The sequence below is a fragment of the Corvus kubaryi genome, unplaced genomic scaffold (genome assembly GCF_017639235.1).
Source record: "Corvus kubaryi isolate FWS band 111438036 unplaced genomic scaffold, C.kubaryi_AGA036_p1.0 split1-37374, whole genome shotgun sequence".
Classification (NCBI taxonomy): Eukaryota; Metazoa; Chordata; class Aves; order Passeriformes; family Corvidae; genus Corvus; species Corvus kubaryi.
The window spans coordinates 1034052-1057861 of NW_024582079.1; the positions used below are offsets into that span (position 1 = coordinate 1034052).

At 43.1% G+C, this 23810-nt stretch overlaps 2 protein-coding genes across 6 annotated transcripts in view; both read right to left on the reverse strand.

Moving 5' to 3' along the window:
• The window catches only part of LOC121657772, a 3680-nt gene extending 3478 nt beyond the window's left edge, over positions 1 to 202 (reverse strand). For all 3 annotated transcript variants that reach the window (XR_006013713.1, XM_042013851.1, XM_042013850.1), the window contains exon 1: positions 1 to 202. This exon is cut by the window's left edge and continues 189 nt beyond it. Coding sequence is in view for 2 of the 3 variants with exons in the window: in XM_042013851.1 (XP_041869785.1) it covers positions 1 to 135 (135 nt within the window). In the remaining variant the exon portion in view is untranslated.
• A 1124-nt stretch (positions 203 to 1326) lies between these two features.
• Positions 1327 to 23359, reverse strand: LOC121657770 (TBC1 domain family member 9B-like). 3 transcript variants are annotated; one of them, XM_042013846.1, is made up of 22 exons: positions 23171 to 23359; positions 20792 to 20902; positions 17840 to 17958; positions 16678 to 16906; positions 15751 to 16009; positions 14891 to 15098; positions 14546 to 14758; positions 14245 to 14406; positions 13514 to 13664; positions 12951 to 13165; positions 12088 to 12205; positions 11082 to 11367; positions 10294 to 10423; positions 9022 to 9120; positions 8251 to 8319; positions 7229 to 7469; positions 6875 to 6940; positions 6650 to 6721; positions 6183 to 6215; positions 5056 to 5103; positions 4524 to 4630; positions 1327 to 3756 (listed from the first exon to the last, which is right to left on the reverse strand). In XM_042013846.1, exons 1-22 carry the CDS (start codon positions 23286 to 23288, stop codon positions 3064 to 3066), a joined length of 3747 nt encoding a protein of 1248 aa, XP_041869780.1. In that variant the 5' UTR covers positions 23289 to 23359; the 3' UTR covers positions 1327 to 3063. The 3 variants fall into 3 exon arrangements, with proteins under 3 accessions (XP_041869780.1, XP_041869779.1, XP_041869781.1); XM_042013845.1 differs by having other exon boundaries at positions 6183 to 6233; XM_042013847.1 differs by lacking the exon at positions 6183 to 6215.
• Positions 23360 to 23810: the final 451 nt, after the last annotated feature.

Below are 23810 nucleotides of genomic sequence, written 5' to 3' on the forward strand. Positions count from 1 at the left end.
GCGACACCGAACAGCGACAGCGGCACCGGGCAGCGACAGCGGCACCGGGCAGCGACACCGGGCAGCGGCACCGGGCAGCGACACCGGGCAGCGACACCGAACAGCGACACCGGGCAGCGACAGCGGCACCGGCATCGGGCAGCGATACCGGGCAGAGACAGCGGCACCGAGCAGCGACACCGAACAGCGACAGCGGCACCGGGACGGGCTCTCCGCTCTCACCACCCAAACACATCAAGCCGCCCGCCGGAGCCCCCTTCCCCGAGGGCAGACCCCGCACAGCTTTGCTGGGCCGGCTGGCGGTGCGTTAACTTCGTGTCTGCACCTGCATCGGCACCGGTCAGGTTTGCACCTAGCTGGAGATGTGCTGGTCTGTGTTATATTAAAAGTAAGTATACAGAGAAATAAGGAAAGGGGGAGAGGGGGGAGAAGAGGGGGAAAAAGAATAGGGGGAAAAGAAGGAAAAAGAAGGGGGGGAAATGGGGAAAAGAAAGGTGGGGGAAAAAAGGGAATACAAAGAAAGGAAAAAATAGAGAAAAGGAAAAAAGAAAAAGGAGAAAAGAGAAAAAAGAACAATATGAAGAAAATAAATTAAGAAGAAAGAAGAAAAAATGAAAGAAAAACGGAAGGAAAGAAAAGAGTACAGTCACACCAAGTCCACTTGTTGGGAAATATACCAAGTTTAAAATTTTTTACATAACTTTTATCAGGGGTTTTGTTTGCCTTTTCCCCAGGGGAAAGGAATTTTCTTTTCAAAGGACTGTTTCATCACTCAAGGCGTGATGAGCTTAACATCTCAACGGACTGGGAGTAGCACAGAAGATACACAGAAGATAATGACCATTAACGACCATCAGCTCCCAACATCACCCCTGGCACGGTCAGCGAGACCTGGTCCGGAAAAGACTGATAAGAGAACCAAGGAATGAGGACATTAGCATCGGAGGCAAAGAAATCCATAACCAATAAAAAACCAAATACTAAGAACTGTGTAACTTGGGACCAGTGAACACTGAACCAATGAATTTCTATGGGTTTTGACTGTATTGAGTGTCTGAAAAATCTAGTAAAGAGCCATGTGTCATGGAATGATTTTCTCTGCACACCCGGGCTATGCGTGGCTGAAATGATTTCTGTTGCACATCCTGGCCAGAACAACATCCTGGCCAGAATAAAGTAATGCCTTGATTCTCTAACACTAAAAATGTTGTTGGAGAGTTTTTGGTTTTCCCGCAGTTTTGGTAACACACTTTTTCTGATAACTGGGTAAAGAACCAGCAATATTCCATGAGCTCAGAGAGAAATAAAAGACAGCCAAATAACCTATAGGATTCTGATTCATTTATTGTATACATGACGAGTAAGACAGACAGTGTAAAATCACATGTATTATTTGTACTTTAAAAAATTACAATAAATTACTGAATAATTAGTAAAAGCAGTTTTACTAATGGCTGCTCTCCAGTGATACAGGACAGAGGAGGCAGAGAAATAAGAAATATGTACCAGCTGTGAATACAGACCGAAAATGTCACGAGGATGAATTAACACTGAGTAGCACACCAAGTAGTGTTAAATGGGAACATCCACATGTGTCCTTCCTACCTTTAGATCCCAAGTGCCAGCCAAAAGCTGGATCAAACCTTGCCTTCAGTGCGGGCTCTGTTCTGGCCGAGCAGCAGCATCTCTTGCCCTGCCCCTGCAAGGCCACTGCCTCTGTGCTGAGACAAGTTTGTCTGTAGTAACAGCATTACTTCTCCTTCCTTGGAGAACACACCCTGCTACCAGAAGGGCAACTCATAGTTTCCTCTGGTTTTAATTGATTTAGAAGAGCACACAGTCTCCCAGTTATTTTGTCTCTAACTGGAATGAGCTCTGGTATTGAGGTTTCCCATAAGGGGCTGCTGGCAGAGCCACGCTGCTCTAAATTCTTCCCCTTTAGGTACAAATGCCCTTGGATGTGCAAGTAGTTTCTAAGAGCATGTCCATTGCTAGACTCTCAAGAAAGGAGACTGAGCAGCAGCGGGTGACACAATGCTCCTGCACAACTTCCAGCCCCAAGCATTTGTGAGGGCTGACTGACCGGAGTATTCTTACAGGTCCTCCTAAAAACTGGACCCATCACTAGCTAGGAAAAACAGGGAATCAGCAATAAATAGTAAACATACTGACAGGGAAAGTCCAGCAGACCAGTGAGCCACTGCCCTGGAATGCCGAGGCTGATTCACTGACTTCTATTTTAGGAACTTACTCCCTCATTATAACCATCATGAGGCCATTGATTGACTCAGTATCACTTCTGCACTGAAGCCAAGGAGCTTGTGGCTTCCCAGACAAACTAAAACCAATGGCTTTCAAAGAAATAGAAGAGCAAATGCTAGAAAACCAGGTTTGCCTGAAAACTCCTGAATTCTGAAGGAGAAAGTAAGTGATCGGACACTATGAATATGCCAAATCATATGTGAAAGAAATCTGCAGGTCTGAGCAATATCTGTGTTTAGATCTTAGGGTGCTGGGAGCAGTGGGGCATGTTTGCTTTATAGCTGCTGAGTCACAGAACATCTTACAAGAACTTACAAGATTATTTATAGGTCAGAGTCCTACAGCACTTGACTACACTGCAATAGCTCTCAGACTGGCAGCCAGAGGTGAGCATGGTTTCAAGCCAGGCTGCATCTGCTGTGCAAGTTACCCAGGAACCTACAGCAAACAAGGGCAGGCAAGGAGCAGTTACTGTCTGAAATAAAACTTCATTGAAATAAAAGATAGCAAAAGGCAGACATGCATAATTTATGGTGGTAATTCTATATGTCAGGGGCTATTAGGTTCTAATGGCTCTCAAGAATGTAAAACTAATTCTCTCAGCCAGAGTAGCCAAAGAAACACCTACATAAAACAGTCACTGTCAGAAGCCCCATATCAATTGGATTCTATTGTAATTGTGTAGTTACTGGTCTGGGAATAAACAAAAAAAACCCCAAACAGAAAATACCAAACCATCTTGCCATCTGCCACACTATCTTCCTGTTTTGTCTCCCAAAGACAACTCCTGCATTCTTGATTTCACCCTGACACAGAGGAAAGTTCATAGTCACTGGATGAACTGAACTGCCTCTCTACCTTCTTCTGATCCTTGATCTTTTGGAGAATGTTGACTTTTTTCTCAAAGTAGTTTACAAGGGCTGTTTCTGTCAGCATGGAGGCCAAGATCTGCTCGAAGGAGATGGACCAGTCAGTGTCAATGGTGCTGCCATACCTGGCAGCCGCACTGCTGCCTTCACAGCCAACCAGCACCGTGTCATCTGCGATGTCTTCGCACTGCAGGGAGCCTGTGCTGACCATGGAGTAGGAAGACATGGACATATCATCTTTGGTTTCATCATCTGATAGCAGCTGTAAAGGAGAGCCTTGTCCTTCCCCTGACCCATCTCCTAGAGTGTGGTTTTCCTGCTGTATTTTTTCAGGCAGAGCATCAACGCTGGCTTTGTCCTCATGGTCAGCTTGGGGTTGCTGCTCTACTGCTGAATTCTGACTCTGTTCAGATGTTGGTGACTCCTCTTCACTCACAGGATCTTGGATATTGTTTGCTTTGCAGTCCTCAGACTTCCTCGCGGGCCTGTTGGAGAATTTCTTCCCAACTTCCCCAATCCGCAGAAGGAGACTGGCCACAGTGGCAATGGCATGGTACAGCTCCTGCTCCACAGGGTCCTCGCTGAACATGTTGTAAAGGGTCTTGCATAACTCTATGAACTGTTCCTTTAAAAGACAAAAACCAAATAATCATGTATCAGGCTGAAAAAGTTGTCAGTGGCAGATGAGGCAACAGGGACCATCTCAAATGACTCATTGCTTATTTGCCTCCCCACTAAGTTCAGAACAGTCTGACACAGGCAAACTCTCCCCTCTCTGTTGCAGCTAAATTGAGACACAGCTGGCAATTTAATGTGGTGGGTTTTCTGCTGACAGATGAACAGAGTAGTCACATATTCACTAATGCTAAGAAAACCTGAAGTTTTACGTCTATTCTGCTACTCTTCTGTGGTCAGCTTCTAAGCATTTCTGAACTGGTTTAGTAGCACCCACCAAGGAAATTAGAGACTGCAAAGATCACGGCAGTCATCTGACTCTCTCTTCTGTAACCATATTCTTCACTTTCCACCAAGCAGCTGTAACTCGAAGCAACACAAAACCAAAAAAGCTGAACAAGTTTCTGTGACTGGTGGCATATTTGAAACATCCTGCTCTGGAGGGAAAACACAGAGTGCAGTTCTTATAGGAAAAACTGGTGTGTGAGGCAGAGTGAATCCACTACATTTGACTGGTTGATAAAAAGCAATTTGTCCATATCCACTGCACAGCTCAACAGAAATGTGTGGAATTAGAGGTTCTAAAGCTCACCAGACCAGAACAGCAGGGAAAACTATGGGCAAGTACTGAACATGCTGGCACAATGGCTGCACATACTGCAGAATTCCACTAAGCTGCCAGTGATCCAACTGGAAACCTTCATATTCCTTTCTTACCTGGCTCATTTTGGGGAGATCTTTAATTGTTTCTTTCTTGGATTCTTTTTCCTTGGCCCACATTCTTAGGTAGTATCTGTAGTCCTGTGGACTGGTACCCTTCTCCTCTGCAAGGCAAGAACAAGCCACTAGTCAGGTGGTTTATGGTTTCAGACTTTCAAAGCAAAAATCAGGCTTGAGGAAGGGGTTATTGACAGCCCACGAAAGCATCTACCAGGAAGACTGCATTGTTTACTGCTGGTTTATCTGATCCAGCTCAGTAGAGCAAAAAATTAAACAGTGCTGCAGCAGCTTGACTTCTCACAAGTGAGCTGACAACTTACCCAACATGATTTACAAATGCTGTGATCTTGGTATGTAAAAGAGTCGGAGCAGTAAGGCATAAGGGATACTTATTTCTCAGCTCACCTCCTGCTTTACCTCTGTCCACAAGGGACACTTTGCAAGGTCTCTTTGATCAGCATAAGACAATGAACAAGTCATAATACGGGAGAGATGAGATTAGAATGTGGTCTATTGATGATGAAATTACCTTTTTCTGGACCATTCTCATTTCTCCTTCCTTTATCTTCTTGGGTTTCTAAAAATTATGGAATTATAAAACAATTAATAGCTGATTTTCAGCAATAAAACACACAAAGAACTTAAGACAACTCAATATACAAATTAAAATTATACAAGAGTACGTTTAATAGAAGTTACATCTCACACTCCCATATCATGGTTAGAGGAGTGAACAGAACAGGATGGAAGCAAGAGGCTGATGGGATGAGATGGATAAAGAGCCACACTCAAAAAGCGGGTTGAAGAGCTGAGGTAGAGGGCAGAGGTCTTAAAAGAAAGCGTGAAAACACAGATATGAAAGATAGCAAAGCAATGTGATGGCTTAAAGACAAGATGTTCAGTCATCCAAAGCAAGATAATGAATGGAAAAAACCCAAACCACTACTGAGCACATATGTGACTAATGCCTACACTCCCAATCATTCACTGCCTGAACTGACATTTTGGGAGCAATTTGCAGTCCAACTTCACGAACTTCACTTCTGGTTCCCTATATTGTCATTAGAACAAACAGGAAGTCTTGGTTCAACTCAGACTGTTAAATCAGCCACCTACACCAAACTGCACAACTACCTCTTGTAGTACTCAGAGTTTTTGGAGCATCATTGTATTCTGGTAAATATTGAGCATGATTGACATACTTTGATCTCCTATCTGACAATCCCCAATGTTGTATTTTAAGAAATGCAGTAAACTGGTCTACCAACAGTTCGGCAATTCAATGGCATGCATCCTTATTCCTTTAAAATGGAAGACTGTGGAGTAGGCACAGGAATCACCTATCCAGGCCAGCAAGCCTAGTACCACCCCCCCCCCCCACCCCGTTCTGAGCTTCTTTCTGACCACCAGTTTCTAGGATGAGATGAATTCCACTGAAAGAAGCCAGACAAAACCTATTTTGACCAAGGCTGAAACTCAACAGGCAGAATATACTGAAAGGTATTTCATTACTTATAGCACTTTATTAATAGTGACAGTGTCATGAGAGAGGAGCAGCAGCAATAATTTCAGAGTATTTACATCAGCACACTGGGCTGGCAGGTGGTATCAGCACCATAGCCATGCTCAATGCATGCACATAATCCATGGACTGACCTTGAGACTCACAGTGCAGGCAGATATCCAGCTCTGAGACAAAAGGAGATACTTGAGCAGCAGAAAAAGGGGTTGAGGGGACAATATCCCAGATAAAACAGAAGAAAAGGTCAGACATAGACAGACACAGAGAAGAAAACAAAAACAAGAAGAGAGACAATGAGACTTGCATGAAAAACCTAAATCATGGTGGGAGACAGGGGCTGGTGAAAGCACACTGCTCCTCCTCAGCAGTCTGTGCCCATGCTTCAGAGCATGCTGTATCCTGCATGGAATTGGCACTGAGGAGTTTTAGCTCCAAACTTCTTCCCCATCATGCAACAAAGACAGTGAACTCAAACACACTGGCAATCCTAACACACTGCCAGCACGGGACCATGCCTTGCACAAAATCACTGTTCAGAGCACATGGATCTATGCTGCAACTCCTGCCTAACTGAGAGGTAAAGGCAGCAGTGTTGCATTACCTTCTGTTGTCACATCCTCTGTGAAATAACTTGTGGCCTCCAAAGCAGACTCTGTCTCCTCTGGATTCAGAGCTGTATTCACACAGAAGCAAATGTTAAGATCTCTAACCTAATTCAACAGCAGTACAACCCACTTCATTAGCAAAACTCATGAGGCACCCCATGTCAATTGATGTCAGAGCAGCCCGTGTTCAATAGCAGCAGTACACAGAAGCAGTCACTCACCAGGAGGCAGGTGCAGTTTGTAGAGTACTTTGAGTTTTTCAGTGAGGTCACCATGGTACATCCCACCTGGAAAGAAAAGAAAAAAGTTAAGAAAAATAGCACTTTAATGATAAAGAATCAGCCTCTGCTTACAGGTTCAAACCAGAATGAATTCCCATACAATGACTGCTCGAAGTCCTGTGCAGAATCAATAATGAAATCCACACCAAAAAGGCATATTTTGTCCAGCTTGAGGCTTCCTGTCATCCTCCCCTCACGACAGTGAACACACCATTATCTCCTTTTAGTTCTCTTCTTGGAAAAGGACAGACACATTTTTTGCAGCACTCCATTTTCTCCAAAAACACCACTTACTCATTCCTGTCACAAACTCCTTGAAGTTGATGAGAGAATCCCTGTTCTCATCCAGGAGGCGGAAGAGCCGCCCTGCCAGCACAGGGGTATGTGCCCCACAGGCCCAGGGGGTGAGGCTGATGAACAGCTCCTTGAACTGCTCCATGTCTATGCGATACTGCTCCAGGTAGGGCAGGCTCTGGTCCCGGCGGGCAGCAGCCGCACGGTTATTCCCCCAGTAACAGCTCATCAGGTACTTGGCCTTTGGACAGAAAGGATTAACAGAGCAGATTATGCTGCACCACAGGAGTGGAGACTGTTACAGCTCAAGAATAGCACCGAGGGAGCAAAGAAGAGACATTTCAGGGAACACGTTATCTGCCTTGTTATTCCCAGTGTTACTTCACTACAAAATAATACGAAATGAAGGAAGAGACAGAGATTCCAGGAAAAACACAAAGAATAATTTAAAGTGAAAAATTCAAAATATGATTTCAGGTTTTAACAAAATGACATTCAGGCTTTATTGCAAAGGGAGCATGCCGGTTTTAGATCTAAGCCTCTCTTTCTGAGTCTACAGCAGAGCACAACTGAGTTTGGTAAATGACTTTGGTAAATGCACTTGGGTAATACCATTCCTTTAAAAATACATATGCTGACAAATAGAGGCAAAGCCCTTAAGTAATCTTGTCACAATTACAGATGAGGTCAATGGAAAACTTGAGAATAAAAATTGAGGTACAGTCAATCCTAGTTCCCCATTCTCAGTGCTACATGACATTCCTTTTCATTGGTTCCACAGTTTCTTTCTGAGGATTGTTCAACTACTGTGGATGTGGCTTGGCCACCTTTGGGGGAAAAAATTAAAAATAATTAATCAGATAGTAACAGGGCCAGTCCTACTGGCACCATGCGTAACAGAATGCCACATCAGTTTCTGATAGGTCACATTAAGAATTAAAGCAAAGTCATCGCCTCCCTTTCAACATACTTTGCTATTTGTGTCACAACATTCTTCCTCACTCTCAAGAAAGGCTTCTTACCTTGAACACTACATACAGCTCTTCTAGTTCTTCCATAGAGAAACCAATGTCACCAGACACAGCTCGGACCTGTAGTTACAGGCAAAACAGAGTGAACAATTTACTTCAAAAAGAAAAGTTAAATACAACTCAGTGAAAAATCTGTGTAACATAGAAGAGAAGAAAACAAGTGCAAGGAGATATGACACAGAATGGGAAGGAAAACATCACCATTCTAATACCCCTGGAAACCAATCAGGAAGGCAGTTTGCAGTCAAGCAGAAACTGCTGATGTTTTCAGTAGTTTACTGTGCTTATTTCCTGTTTGTGTAGACCTGACTGAGCAGACTGTGTTGCCCCTCCTCCTGTTTTTATCTTCAAAGGTTTGACTTGGGTGCATTAAAGAACAACACTGAAATAAACACCCTGACGAGATTCTCCACCTAGGACATGGGAGATAACAGCAATAAATATGGACACATCCCTTTGGCCATGAACCTTTCAGTAAAATTCCCTAATGAACTCTCTAAATGGCAGTAAAATAATTATCTGCTAGCAAGCTTTTCTCAAAGATTCCAGGCAAGCAGTAAAACAGACAGCACTAGGCAGGGGAGACTATGTCAAGGCCTACAGGTGTTTTTTCCTCTCTCTCCATGCCAAACATCTCATTCAATCATTCTTTCAGTCACTTAAAACTTGGTCTGCTACAGCACGAAGTTTCTTGATGCTCACAGCAAAACACTTTCCATAAATCTGCCATTTGGTAGCTCATTCATTCTGGGAGTCACATACCACACTCTTCTTGGCTGTATCCTCCAGAGACTGGATCACTTTCAGCCTTTGTTTGAAACGCATTTGTTCAATGTCATCTGCCTTCAGATTGCTAAATTTCTACAAGAAAGGAAGCAGATCAGGTCAACATCATCTCCTGAAGAGAGAACAACCAATCTTCAATTACGCATTCTTTAACAAGTGTAGTATCCCCTCAGAGATGACCTAATACCACCACTAGAAGCCTTTTACCAGCAGCAAGATGAGAAAAAACTTGAGCTCCATTCCCTATTCACTCCTGTCCTGCAAGAGAAATAATTCAGAGTTCATGAGAAATCCGACATCAGAGGTCTCTAGAGAAAAACTGAAAAAGGATCTGTCAGGACTGACAGAAATACAGGTCCTGTACTGTGGCAGAGATAAGAGAACAGACAGGTTGTCATTCCTTCCAGCCCTGTCTTTTTTTCCTCTAGGACGCCCATGAGATTCAGCCAGAAACACCATAGTCAAGAAGCTTTTCTATGGACTAGGTCACACAAGTAATATGAATTTGGTGACACTCTTTTATAAAAAGAAACCAAGAACAAACAGAGATGGCAGATTTGAAGAAGCAAACAAAACACCCAGGAAAATGACAGCTGCCTGAGTGTGAACAGCCAGAAGGGGATGGGGTGAAAAACAGGAGATAAAGAGGGAAATGATTCCACACTTAGCAGAGAATAGCAGAGAAGAACTGCCAAACACCAGTTCTTTCACCTGTGTTCTCTCCATCAGTCAAAAGCAAATTTCTTATGAGTTTGTGCTCAGTGTGAATAATGAGGAACACCTCTATCAGTGCAGAGGTATTTTAACAGCACTGGCACCTTTCTGGGGTCACCTTCCTATTACTATAATGTGGATCACAGAACAGGATTCCCATTCATGGGAACTGGGATGCTTCCATGTTTCTGCAGAGAGCTTCACAATTTTTACCCTGAATTTCCCCCCTTAACTCCCTAGCACTAACAATCCTCAAATAGAAATAACAATGGAGACTTTTTTGACAAAGCAGGAAGAAATCTCTAGTCTGTAACTTTTTCCTTATTTGCAGTCTTCATTTTAGTCCCTCTGGTGTTAGGCAGACTCTTCGTAATCTGCAATAGCCAACAGTGTCAGGTTCTACTCATACCAAGCAGGTGGAACAATGGCTTCAGCCTGCACTCCTTAAGCACCTCAAGCTATGAACATCGCTCAGAATTTGGCTGCGCAAAGTATAAAATGGGATGTTAGGCAAAAACCAAGCCAGAACTTTACCTCATATGAAGTTTTGATGAGTTCAAAGATGTCAATTTCAAGTGGGGGGTCATCTCCACTGGTCAGCAGTGCGTGCAAGTGGGGAATAGGGGGAGAGACACTCTGTCTGTTAACTACGTTGTCCAAATATCTGTGGACAAAAACGAGAACAGATGCAAGATTCCAGGATTAGTGTCCAGGAAAAGAAGTAATATCCCATATGCATTACTCCCAACTTCTTTGTATCATTAATCTAAACAAGAAGAAGAGTTTAGTTTTTCCCATCTAATCTGCAATGCTACCCTCAATGTAACCTGGAGTAAAATTGATTTTTATCCTATTTTGGGAGTATTTACTCTTTTTAAAAAGTGGGCTTCTAGTCATATGCTGAAGATCTTACTACACATAAAAGAGATTCCCATTTCAAACAAGCAAATCTTACATTTACTAGACTTGGGAGATATCTGCTTGATAATGTTTTATGTTTCTAGAAGGTGATTCCTGCCAGAATCTATTCTAACTAGTAAAGCAGAATTATTACGTAAATTTCAAATAAACAACCTTTAAGAGTTCAAATTCAAACTGAGATGCAGGAATGCATTATGCTGCAAAACAGCCTCAGAAGTATGGGATTCCTCCATAGCTGAGCCAACAATTAATTTCAGCTGTTGCAGAAAGCAATAGCAAGCCTCTCTGGAGCTCAAGTTTCATCTTAGAGTGTTAACTGTGACCTGCTATTAGGTAGAAAGAGATGATGACTAAAAGGCCACTGTAACTATTCTGTTATAAATAAGAACAGTGAATGGTACCTGCCCAAAATAGTCATGGCTTCACCTTCATCACAGCACTGTAATAACTTCTCCATGTTGGCATCAAGTATGGCCAATGACACCTGCAGGATAAACTTGATTCCCTCATAGAAAAAACAGTCAACAATGACCACGGCACTCTCAAAGGGCATCACACTGAGGAAGAGAGTGAGAAACCAGGAAAGGGATATGGTGGAGATCACTCCCAGGTCCTGCATCTTTTCTGACAGCTGTGGAAGATACTCTCGTGTTAGTTCTTCAAAGATGCCTTGGTCCACTAATGCACCTGAAACAGACAAACGAAACAATGGTAGAACTCAAAATGGTGGTGTCATGGTACCAAGCTAAGCAATTATTAAACAAAACAGTGTGAGATCACTGAATTTCATACAAGCCTCTGAACATCATAACTAAAATTAAGACATTAATTTTTTTCCCTGTTCTCAATAAAACCAATGAGACTATTCCTACATTGCAGAGCATACACACACAGAGCCTCTCAACACAGAACCTCTCATTAATTTGTGCATTTGCCCTGAATGAAGGGGCGGAGGATTACTGATGCTATGGTATTTACACCAAACTATACTCAATTATACAAACCAACTTTAAAAGCCCATGAAGTGGTGCTCTCACTAACCTTTCCTGAGAGGCTGTTCCAAAGATTTAACACATCATTCAGATGCCTCCAGACGGGGAAAACTAAAACGCAGTAATTTTCTGCTAGATATGCCTCCTTACTGCCAGTGATCCCTCCTGATACCAATTTTTAGTGACTTCATCTTCCCTGTTACTACAAGGTAGTACCTACTACCTTGAAGGCCTGTAGTGTCTCTTCCTATGTCTCCATCACACCCCTGCCACCTTAAAAGGAACAGAGTTGTGCTTCATTATCTTCAAAACGCATCACATTTAATTCATTCTGAACAACAAAATGCTCCTGGGAGATGCTGGTGCAACCGTAGCTGAAAATCCAGGCTGCAGCAGGAATCTGACAAGGACTCACCCACTACTCTTGTGTTGTAGTAATCTGGCAACATCCGCTCGCACAAAGCCACCAGGAGCCAGAAAGCCTCTTCCTCATTGCAGTACAGCAGCAGCACCGAGGTGACAATGTTCATGGCCTAGGAGCCAGCACAGCAAACAAAGAGGTGCAGGGGAAAAACAAGGAGGACTTCATGAAAGCTCTGCTACTACAGACCAGCTAAACTTAAAAGCATGAATACAGCAAACTGTCACTAAGAGTCATATCTATTTCCAGCTTCTACTGGTATCTGAGTCAATAGATGACCTTAAGCCAATTTTTCTTCCTGTTTTCAGTTCCTCTGTTCATGAGGCAGCAAATAATTTGATGATCTTGTGTCACGCACTTTCAGTAAACAACATGAACAAGAATAATTTTCAAAGTCTTCACAAAAATCTTTGTAAGAATTTGGTCATAACAGAACAACATTACAAGAACCTGTAACACCATAGCAATACACAAAATGAACCTGAATTTCCATCAAGTTGTTTCACAAATCAGCAAATGGCTTCATTTTCAATATACTGTCCGTGTGCAACATCACTTATTTGATTTAATTGCTCCTTTTAATGAAACCAGATGTTCTTGCTGAACTACGTAAAAGCTCTGGCAGGAAAACTATTAAAGACACTGACATTACATCTAACAGCAATGTGAAAAGTCTATTTAAATACTGTGTTCAAAGGATATTTAAGAGATGATGCAGCATAACTTCTTTCCTACTTTCTCACCACTACATAGACAGCATGAAGAAAAAACTTGAAACTGAACAAAAAACTGCAGAAAAAGTCCAAGTCAATCATGGCCACTGTGTAGGAGTAACAAGCCTAAGACTTCTTTCCTACCTGACAGTACCCAATTGTTGGATTTCTGAATGCATAAGCTGTTAAGACTCTCCGGAGGGCAGCAATTCCCAACTCATTTTGGAAGGCAGGATGTTCTGGCATAGAGCGGTGCAGATCTCTCTCAATTTCCTCTGTAGCGAGATTGTACCTTCCCATTGACTTTTCTACAAGATCTGTATAGTAACCAGGATGAGTCACCATCTCATTCCAAGCCCCTGAAATGACAAACAAACATTGCTTTACCTCTGGTGCTTGGAAATACAGATTCCCAGTTTCAGAGATGAGGGAGACAAGAAGCACTGCATGAACTCATGAACTACAAATAGATGTGAAAATATAGCAACAAATGCATCGTTAAATGTTAGAGTCTAGGTGCCAACACTGAAACAGAGACAAAAGACAAACAGCTAGTAGGATAATAAAGAAAGCCACCACAAAGTACTATTCAGATGGAATTAACTTGTCATAAATTTTTTCTGAAATGAGCTACGATTCTTACTTTTTCCTTTGAGATGTGAAGAAAGCTAATTCCTGCTGCCAAAATATGCAGCACAACATCCTACCTGAGAAAAGGAGCCACAGCTCTCCACGGAGATTCTCTGGGATTCCTTTCTGTACCAGCTCCCTCGTCTTGGCAGTGCGGTACATACACATCCCTCGCCCATATTCAAAGAAATGAATGTTCCAAGACTCTTCCTTCATCTTCTCCTTTGCCTTCAAAGGAACAAATATGGCTATTTTAGGGGAATATTTCATTTTTATGTTTGTAGGACAGGTGATTTCTGGATATACTCAGGCCTGCACTTCAGAAGAAAAAATATTGTGACATTTAAAGCCTCTCTTCCTTCTGCTAAAGCAAAGAATGTATATACTAATCTATCCTGTTCTTAATCAGTTATGACCTTGCTTAAAGTCAAGTTTTTAAAACTACACCTTGCAAATCTCCACATAAATGCAAGCAGAATCATGGATCATGATGAGTAACTAACAAGCAGAGATACCAGTTCCCTGCTTTCTTGCTCTGAAGAAAACTTGTTCTTCAAAGTCATGAACTCACATCCCAGAACACTGGTAACACTCATTTCTCAGCCTCTGGTCAAGTATCTCAGGTATGTCAGTACAAACAGAGTAAGCTGACAGTCAAGTTACCTCTATGCAGCACTAGCACTGTGACACACACAGCAGTGATACTGAGCAGGGATAAAATACATTTCCATTCTAGAGCAGGCCAGGAAATCAGCAACCTACTGCAAACTATTTAAAGTCAATTGTTTTACATAAAAATATTATTTACCCCTTTGGGTCCAGAGAGTTCCTCAGCATCCCTCCTGAAGAGTTTGAGCAGTCCCTGAGAGGCTGTTGGCACTTGCCCAGCACAGAAGCTGACAGGTTGATGGCTGAGAGCAGACGTGGGGCTGACGGCCAGGGGGCTGCTGGAAGGCAGCTCTGGAACCTCCTGGACAAGAGAACAGAAAATGTCTGAACTCAGGCTCCCTCCTCTGCTCATGGCCTAACAGAGACAGCACTGGCTGGTGACGTAAGGAGCACTGCTCTGAAAAGCTGATAAAAGTTCCTCCCAGCTATTTCCTTAGTACCTCGCTGCTGGGATCAGCCACATTCCACTTCCATTCCCTGTCGATGCTGCAGGGTTTCTTAGATGGTGTTCTCTGCAGGAAGTCAGAGATCCTCTGTACCAAGAAATCCCGGTCTTTCAGATTGGCGAAGAGGAAGGTCATTTTACTCTTAGTGCTGATGGACAGAGGGCTGGGCAAGACACTGGAACTATCTGCTTTCTCAACTATTGTCACCTAGAACACAAAAACAAGGGCCATTCAGATCTAGCATGTTCTCCATTATCCATAAAGCACAGCACAAAAGACAGAAGGACACAAAAGAGAAGAGAGGCCTGTAGTCTTAACATATAGCTAAGAAATCCCCACCTCCCTGAGAGGAATGATGAGATGACAGGCCTCCTCTGCCCTGCTGGCAAAACAGATGTAATTGTTGGAAACAAACATCTGGCCAGGAATATGCATCTTGTTGAATGGTGTCCACAAGGTACAATCTGTATGTCCATCCAGGCATTCATCCTTGGGCAACCGGAAAGTGGCACGGTAGCACTCATTTTTGGCTCGAGCATCCAGGTCTCTGGGGAAAAGTAAAGGGTAGTACCCTGAAGCTTTCTTACTCATTGGAAAAACCCACTCAAGCACTAATGTCAAATGTTCATTCCAATCACAACCTTCAGACTGTGCTGTGTATTCTTAGTATTCCTTTCTCTAACTGAGATGCCACCCCTCCTCTGACTCCACTTTCAGCCTTCAGACATGCCTCCCTGACAAGGTATGTCCTGCAATACAAGATAAAATATGCAAGTGCATCTGCAAAACTGAAATGTTACATCAGATCCTGAAACTGCAGAGAACAGTCCCCAGTGGGAGGATTTATTACAATACAAATCTGTTTCTTTTTATAAATCTTTAACTTCAGACAAAGGGGCTGGTGTAATTTTCTTCCTTCACCTTTTTTTTTACATATGAACTTCAGCGGTTTCTAAAAAGTCCTTCTGACAGTGCCTAGCCACGCATGAGAAACACAAGGGTGTGTGTGAGAATTCAGCTCCAATTTGGGATGGGGAAAAAGAGAGAACAAGCAGAGGGCTAATGACTGAAATAAGTGATGCAGCCCCCTAGAGTGAGAACACCCCAGCAGCACCTGGGAGCTACAAAATAACGCAGATTTATTTTTACAATCCCCTGTTATCTATCTTCTTTTCTCACTGCTGAGAACATATACATACCTTTTTAATGCAGAGATGTTCTTAAGAGGCCTCCTGGGCTTGGGGAGAGACTTGTCCTGTAGGAAGCTCTCGTTATCCAGTAGCTGCCGCATCGCAATGTTGGCCAACTGCTCCATCAGCTTGAAAGTCTCATTGATGTTGAGAAACATGGAAAAGTAGAGTTCACTGTCCCTTGTGCTTACTTTAATGCACTCAGGGAACAGCAGTGTAGCATTTTTTTCTAGCTGGGTTACATCCACCCACTGGATCACCAGTGTAACTGAGAAAAAGAATTAAAAAAATACTATTATTACAATTGAAGCAAAACAACAACCAAACAGAAATTAAGGTCAAGCAGCCTGTGAGCCCTCAGTGGAGCAGGATTTCCCCCCCCCCCATTATACATGGACAGCTCTTTTCTTCACAATTTTACTGGGTTCTCCAAAAATACTTGGAAATAACCTTTGGGATTAACTAGACTAGAAATAGTCCTTTTGGAACTGCTTTATCTCCCATCCAGTAAGTGCTTTCAACTACAGTTACTGAAGTTTTCATTCTTTCTTTCCAGCAAATTAGCTTTGGACTCAGGAGTTCAAGCTTTGTAAATACTAGGTCCTGGCAGGTGTTCCAGATAAAACTCATCAAGGTAAAAATACTGCTTGGTTCTCTAATCCAGTCAGTCTAAAATTTGTAAAAAGTAATCCAGTTTGAGTAAAACAGATGTACGACTTGAGAAATGTTTTAAAAAATGACTTGGGCATTCAGTCTAAACAGCACTGAATTGCCTGTGAGAGCAAGAACTGATTTATGTGCTGAGCCAGGCAGAGCTCAAGGATTCCTAAAAGGAAAAAAACCAGTCAGCTTAAAAATGAGTTCACACAAAAGATCAACTGCATCAAAAAGATCATGGGAAATGACAGAAACACAACTTGCAGGCTCATAACTCACCCTCTTTGCCCAGCAGGAAAGAGTAGAAACAGAGGTGGTTGACGGTGAGGTACAGCCAGCCCTGCCTGGGGACACGTCCCTTCCAATAGCTGCAGGAATAGTAATTGACCAACTTCTCCACCTCAGGCATCCCAAACTGCTTCCGCATCTTAAGTTCAGCCTCTTTGAATTTACCTGGATCCTCTTCACTTTGGGGCTGCTCATTCTTGTTCTCCTCAGCAATAATGCCCTGAAAGGACAAGGGAGGAGAGAGGAGAAATGGAAGTGAATGTGTCTGCCAACAGAAATAATGTACAAAGCAAAGGGTCACAGCAGTAATCCAGAAGGCACAAAGGAACAGGACACAGCACTTATCAGTCCTCCTGTCATGTCAGAAACGGCAAAGACATGCAGAAAGGGCAGTCAGATACTGTGGGAGTCTGGGATCCACTCCTGAACACATGCCACAAGCACTCATGTTTAATGTTTGACTGAGTTCCTCATGGCTGGCTTGGAACACTTGGAACACCCTGCAGGAGAACTGAAGTCTCTTTTCACTTGCACACATGCTTCTTCAACAGGAAGAAGATCATCTGCTAGGAAGGGCAAAACTCTGCAATCTGTCAGATCTTGACTGGCCAGAAGGAAAAACAAATGACCACAATCTCTCTCATGCACAGACACACAGAAGATAGAAAGAATCTGACAGGAGAGCTGAAACAGATGCAACTTCTGCAGTTCAATAAAGAACTGTAGTTATAAGTTTCTGCTTTGGAGGATTTGTGGGCTGGGAATCTGAAGTGTGTTAACTGCACAACCAGCAGACACCAGAATCCAAAGTCAGTGGAAGTAGAATTCTCTCTCCTCCATCTGTTGCTAGATGAACTCTTGTTAAACATTCTCCCTGCATCAAAGGCATAATTGGCATGGATTTTAAAGAGGTATTATATTTTGATTAGTAGGAACATCCTAAGCAGGCCGTTCCTTGAGATCTACTGCTCATAACCCTTTCCTTTCAAATATATTTGTTCAGTGTTCTGACTGTGATCTGATGTTGACAATGCTGTATGCATTCCATGACATTTCATACCTATGTACGACTGAAAAGGGTAAAAAATTCTTATAACCATCTCCCCATCCTTTCTCAGGACCTGGAAGTTCTTCAGGGAAACATGTCACTTACATGTATCTTGCCCTTGACAAAGGTGGTGATGTCTTCTTCATTGTCAAAGATGGACAGAGTCTGCAGTAAGTTATTCTCCAGCCATTCCCAATGCTTTGTGATCTCTTTACGAGATGATCCTAGTTGAAGGGGAGGAAGATGATGGCAAGAGCAAAGAAAAAAAAATTAGAACAACGCCTTTTTTCCTCCAAGTTCACAGGAAACTAATCATTACTGAACAGTGATTAGGATTAATCACACACACCAACTGTGTACATGTCAAGGATATTTTAGGTATACCAGCATTATGTTTCTAATAAAATGTCCCCACCGTCACCAAGGATAATCAGCACACAACCAACAGATCAGCCTGTTTGCCAATGCACACCAAACACAGCCTTTTTCCCAGACAAAAAGTATTCCTATGTTTCCATCAAGAATCATTCTTTTGATTTCTGGCATTCTAAAACAAAGATAATGAACGACCAGAAGAACCTTAAAATTTCAGAACAACTGGACTTTTTACACCTACAAAGAGGTTCCATTTCCCAGGAGCAATGGTCAGCAGGGAGCCTACAACAAAATATTTATGTCAAAAAGTTCTCTGCTTTCTTAAGTAAAAAATTCTCAGCAAACTTTCTATCCAATGGTTAGTTGTCTTTAACCACACACCTACAACAGTTCACAAAGGATAAGCTCCATTCTGTAACCAATTTAAATAACTTTTCTTTAGAAAGTTGCCTTAATTTCCATTAATTATTTCAAGTATTTGTCTTTTTTTCCTCTCTGTTGATACCTATCACAATACTGTAGACAGAAAAAAAAAAAGCAGAAGAGATAAAAAAAATTCAGTTTTTTTAACACAATAAGAAACATTGTTAAAAGCAGATGAAAAGAAATATTTTTAAATGCAAGTCATAGACATTTTTGTTTCTCTTTGCCATATTTCAGTAAATTTACCTTCTAGTTTCATACTTATGCAGTGGGATACATAAAAATATCATGCCTGTCACTACTCAGTTTCTCTATGAGTACATTTTACCACTGTGTGGTTAATGACGGAAAAGAAGAAAAACAAATGACACAAACAGTTGCCTGGGAGGCAGCTTCAGTCATGAAATCATCTTCACATATTTGTAGCTGGACACCAAACCATAAAAACCCAATGCTAGCTAATCTGAGAATAAAACTAGAAGCAAATAAGCTGTCCTGTCTGAAAGAACTGCAGGGATACGAATTTGGGTTTGTGTGTACAGCCCAACGTGCACGACAACAAAAGTTTTTTCTGTTGCCTCTGCATATAAATTTACTTGACATCTACCACAGCATCTGACAATGTTTCTAAAGCATAAATGATTTTGAGTAATACAAAATAGTTTATTTTAAGGGCACAAAATTACCAATTATAGGATGCTGTGATTGTGAAAAAAACCCACAGGTTCAGCAACAACAGCAGTGGAATAAAGTCTGTGTCCTGTTTTGTTTCATGAGCTGCCAACTCTTACCAAGTGACAGCAGACAAATTGCTAAAATAAGCCTGGCCTCAATAACTGACATCTTTGTAAGAACAACATTAGAATGACATACATGAAGGAGTAAAAGTTTACAATTCCTACAAGGAGGGTTATAAAAACAAAGTGCTGAAGAGCTGAAGCTGCATGTGTGGCCAGATTGCTGCCCACTAGTATTTACACACAGTGAATTGTAAATAAAATATTTCCATTTTTCAACTAGAGAGCAGTATACATTTTATAACTTTAAAGGAATACCAGTACTCTTACTTTGACAGCAGAATGAGAACCAGATATGATAAAAAAATACTTTGGATGAAGATAACATATTTACTCCAGTAGAATAATTTATCAAACTCCATTTGGGTGTTACCCAGCCTCACTTTTACATGCTGCATTGCTTAGAAGTAACTGAGATACAGTGGGTATCAACTAAAACACTCCTGAAATTGAACAAAATAACTTACTGAGTGTCAAGATACCATAAAATTACAGATCTGCACTAAATATTCTCCTTTTTTCTGTGCAGCTCCTGACCTGCCATTTTGTTTACTGTCTTTCTTAATTCTCTGCCTCCACCCTCCTCAAAAGGGAACCTGAGTTTCTGTGAAACACAGCAACAGCTAAAGCTCTCCTCTGCAGAATTTAAGTAGCTCTGCAAGGGAGAATATTGTGTTGGTTGCCTGGGGAGAAGGTGGGAACAGGAAAAACAAGACATCAGCCTCTGTGGGCTTAGCAAATTATTCCTTCATGATCAGATTTTATGTCTCCACCACAAAGTGAGAAGTGAAGATTCTTATTATAAACGAAGTTGGTCTAACAAATATGTCTGGAGATATTTCCTCTTTAGCAAGTATTAGGACCTAAAGCTTTAATCAAAGTTCACCAACAGGCATCAGACGGTTGCATTATGATATTCTAAAACAGCAGTTACATTTCCCAAGTAAAAGAGGCCAAGGATCCTTGATGTTAAAAAAAATACTATTCTAATACATTTTACAGATCTATATACACATCTATTCCAGGCCAGAAATAACAGAAAAAACATTAACTGGACCAAGACAGTAAAGAGGTTCCCCAAAGAACCTCTGGTACCTTGAACAATGTTACATGTTCCCACCTTGTGCCATGCTCCTGGTAAGTAGGAGCACAACATTCATCATCCCACCAAAACCAGCACATTTACTCCCTGCACAATCTCACTACAACCTTGCAAACACAAGGTACATCTTGGAAGAAAGAAAATTCCTAACATCTGCAGAAACAGAACCTTTTGCAGAGCTTCAAGTTCCTCAATTACAGTTTAAACAACACTGACTTTTGTCATTTCTGGAATCTTCCACTACATCATCGGAAGCTCTCGCAAGTTTCCTGAGCAGTCACAGGATACTCCTATGTGGGATAACTGGTCATCTGAACCATGAGAATAACTCAAATCTAGTCCCCAACAAGAGTCACATACCACAGGCTACTGCCCAGTACACTTGAGAGTCCTGAGTCTGGTGCAGAATCCGGTATGGGGCAACTCTGGCACTGGAATCCAATACCACGTCTAGTGTTCCCACAAGGAGACCTAGGAAGCACAGAGAGAGAAATTACAGCAATGTAATACCAAAATAAAGAACTGGGTTAAGCAAAAGCACGGGATCATCACTGCAGATGCTGATATTCAGAGTCTGTGAACAGCTGTGATGGAAGTGCTGTGGCACTCGATTGAGAACATGAAGATACTGCAGGTAAATTACCTAAAAACCAACTGCAGCCTGTCCTACTGGCAATGGACAAAGTTTAGATGGCAATTAAGTGCTTATGAAGCCTCATTATAATCCTCAGGCTTCCTAGGAGAGTTTTCTGATAGAAGTGAAACTTATTTTCCTCTGCGGGGTTTCTGTTGCTAATAGTGATTTTTAAGCCTACCAAGCTAAAAGACACAAGAGTTTTCAATACTGTATCTTTCAGCATCACCAATGCCAACAGCAGATAACTTGTCCAAATGGAATCAAGTAGATCTAGAAAAACTGGTGCTCACAGGTTTCAGGGTTGTTTCCAGAAGTACTTTGATTAAACAAAGATGTCAGCAACTCAAAATTTGGCAATACAGAAGCAAAAAAAAATTGTATATATGTTAAAGAAGAAAGGAGACACTTCCCAGAGTAAATGCTGATGGACCAGACTTTGCAAAGCAAATCCATTTACTTCAATTAAGTATTTATTTCAATTAGATAAAACAAATATCTAAGATGATACTTTGCTGTGTTATTCTAGACAATGCACTATGAGCATCTTTAACGCAAATTAATTTTGCAACACACTCAAGGTTAAAAGTTCTCTAGTATTAGAACTTGGAGAGGGAGCACGGTTGCTCCTTGGGCTCTTTCTTTGTGGGGGGTCTGGTCTCAACTCCCAGCTCTCATGGTTCGGGTAAGCCTGTGCCAACCGTACTCATCCCTATCTGATTCTTTATCAAGAAACATGCCACTTCCGCTGCCTTATCTCTCTTGGCTATCTATGTAGCAATTAGCAAATTAAGAATATACCACTGAGTGTCCTTCCACTGAAACATTATCCACAGCAAGCCCATGTGACAAACCTAAACCAAACAACTATGTATCCAGCACAGCAGGATCTATTTGGGCTCTGGGTTTCTTGTGTAGTTTTAGGCAGGATAAGGATTAAAAGTTAATTTTGAATCCTTCCTATGACAATACTGAACGTGTCAAATATTGACACACAGACCGGTAATGAGATGTTTAAAGAACTTGAGCCTGACAGCAACTTAAACACTCTTCCAGCTCAGCTGAACATCCCACTCTAACTCTGAGATGTCACTGTGCACCTGAACAGTTCCTTAAGGACACGTGGCTTTTAACCTCCAGGAGCTCTGAAGAAGACTCTCACTGAGCCACACTAGCTCAAAAAATAAACACAGCTCAAAGCTTCAACCCATTGGGAACACATCAGTTTAAATGTTCCGAGAATAGCACCAGGCATCATTTCTTCGTGGAAAAAAATGGAAAATTGTAGAATACAAGTACAGGCCTATATGCAAAACTGCACAAGTTATGTGATATCAAACAGAGCAGTTCAAAATAATTTTGAGCACTGTGAAAAGATGAATTATGCTGAGGATGTTTATCAGATGCGCCATTTCTGTAATTTGTCTAACAGGGCTAATACATGACACTGGCTGGGTGTAATTCACAGAAGTAAAATGCATATTTTTGTAATTCACATAATTGAAAGCATTCTGCACATAAATGGGGTCTTTAAAAGTGAGGGGATTTGTTGTTGTTGTTAACATTGTGCTTTGGTGACAGTCATGTTATTTTAGCAGTTTATGTCACAAACACGGTTGTCCCCCCCACACAGGGGTATCCACTGGGCTGGACCCACACAGCTTCACCCCCGGCCCATGCACAGCACAACTTCCATACTGCTACTAAATATAAACCACGTCTTATTGTCATCCTCTACATCTTGAAGAAGCACATACACACACAAAATATGCAAATAAACCACCTTAATAATTCAAGGCAACGCGAGCAGGGCTGAGAAGCCATTTTTGACAGGGGAAGAAGACGGTCCCAGGCACCCCGTCAGTTACGCGAGCTCCCCGGCAGCAGCTCCCCGGGCCTGACCGCTGACAGCCCCGGCTCAGCCCCGGCCGGGGGCGGACACAGGCCCCGGGCGGACACAGCGGCCGAGGGGCTCCGGGGTCACACACAGCGAGGAGACGGGCGGAACGCGCCTCTCTCCCCCCGCCGGGCCCTCCCAGCCCCCGCCCCGCGCTCACGGACCCCGGGCCGGGCCGGAGCCTCCCCGCGGCCCCGCCGCGCCTCACCCGTGAGGCCGCCCCCTTTGCCGTGTCCCCGCCGGCGCTGGAGCAGGAAGAAGGGGTTGGCGCGCTCGGTGACCCACAGCGCGCCGGCCAGCAGCACCTCCTCGGGGCCCAGCCACATCGCGGCGGGGCTGCGGAGCGGCGCGGAGCAGAGCGGCCCGCGGGGCTGGGCTGGGCCGGCCCGGCCGGGGCGGGAGCGGCGCGGGGGGAGCGGCCGGGCCGGGTCACGGGGCCCTCACCGCGCCCGCCGCCACGGCGCCCTCTGGCGGCCCGGCCCCCTCACTGCCTCCGCAGCGCCGAGGTCGCGGGTTCGAGCCCCGTGCCCGGACGGCGCCCGGTGCCACCTCCCTGTACTGTCCTCGGTGGGCAGTCGGGGGTCACCTCCGCGCTCTGCAAAGCTCCTCTCCCTTTGGGCGGCACATTGTGGCTGCATTGAAAAGACCTGAATTGAACGGCCTGAAGTTGTGTCGGGGAGGGGCGAGGGGGGTGTTAAGTTGGATATTAGAAAAATACCCACCCCAGAGGGTGGTCGGGCACTGGAACAGCAGGGACATGTCCAGCTCTCCTGCCCAGGCTGGCGATGCTTCAATGTCCCCTCTGGGAAGATGGGAATTAATGTGCTCTTTTTGCTCCGAAGAACATG

Coding starts and splice junctions, on each gene's coding strand:
- LOC121657770 (XM_042013845.1), bottom strand. CDS start 23,288: ATGTGGCTGGGCCCCGAGGAGGTGCTGCTGGCCGGCGCGCTGTGGGTC. Junction 5,104..6,182: donor CCTGCACTGTGAGTCTCAAG/GTCAGTCCATGG, acceptor CATAATTTTTAG/AAACCCAAGAAGATAAAGGA. Junction 4,631..5,055: donor TGAGAATGGTCCAGAAAAAG/GTAATTTCATCA, acceptor CTTGCCTTGCAG/AGGAGAAGGGTACCAGTCCA.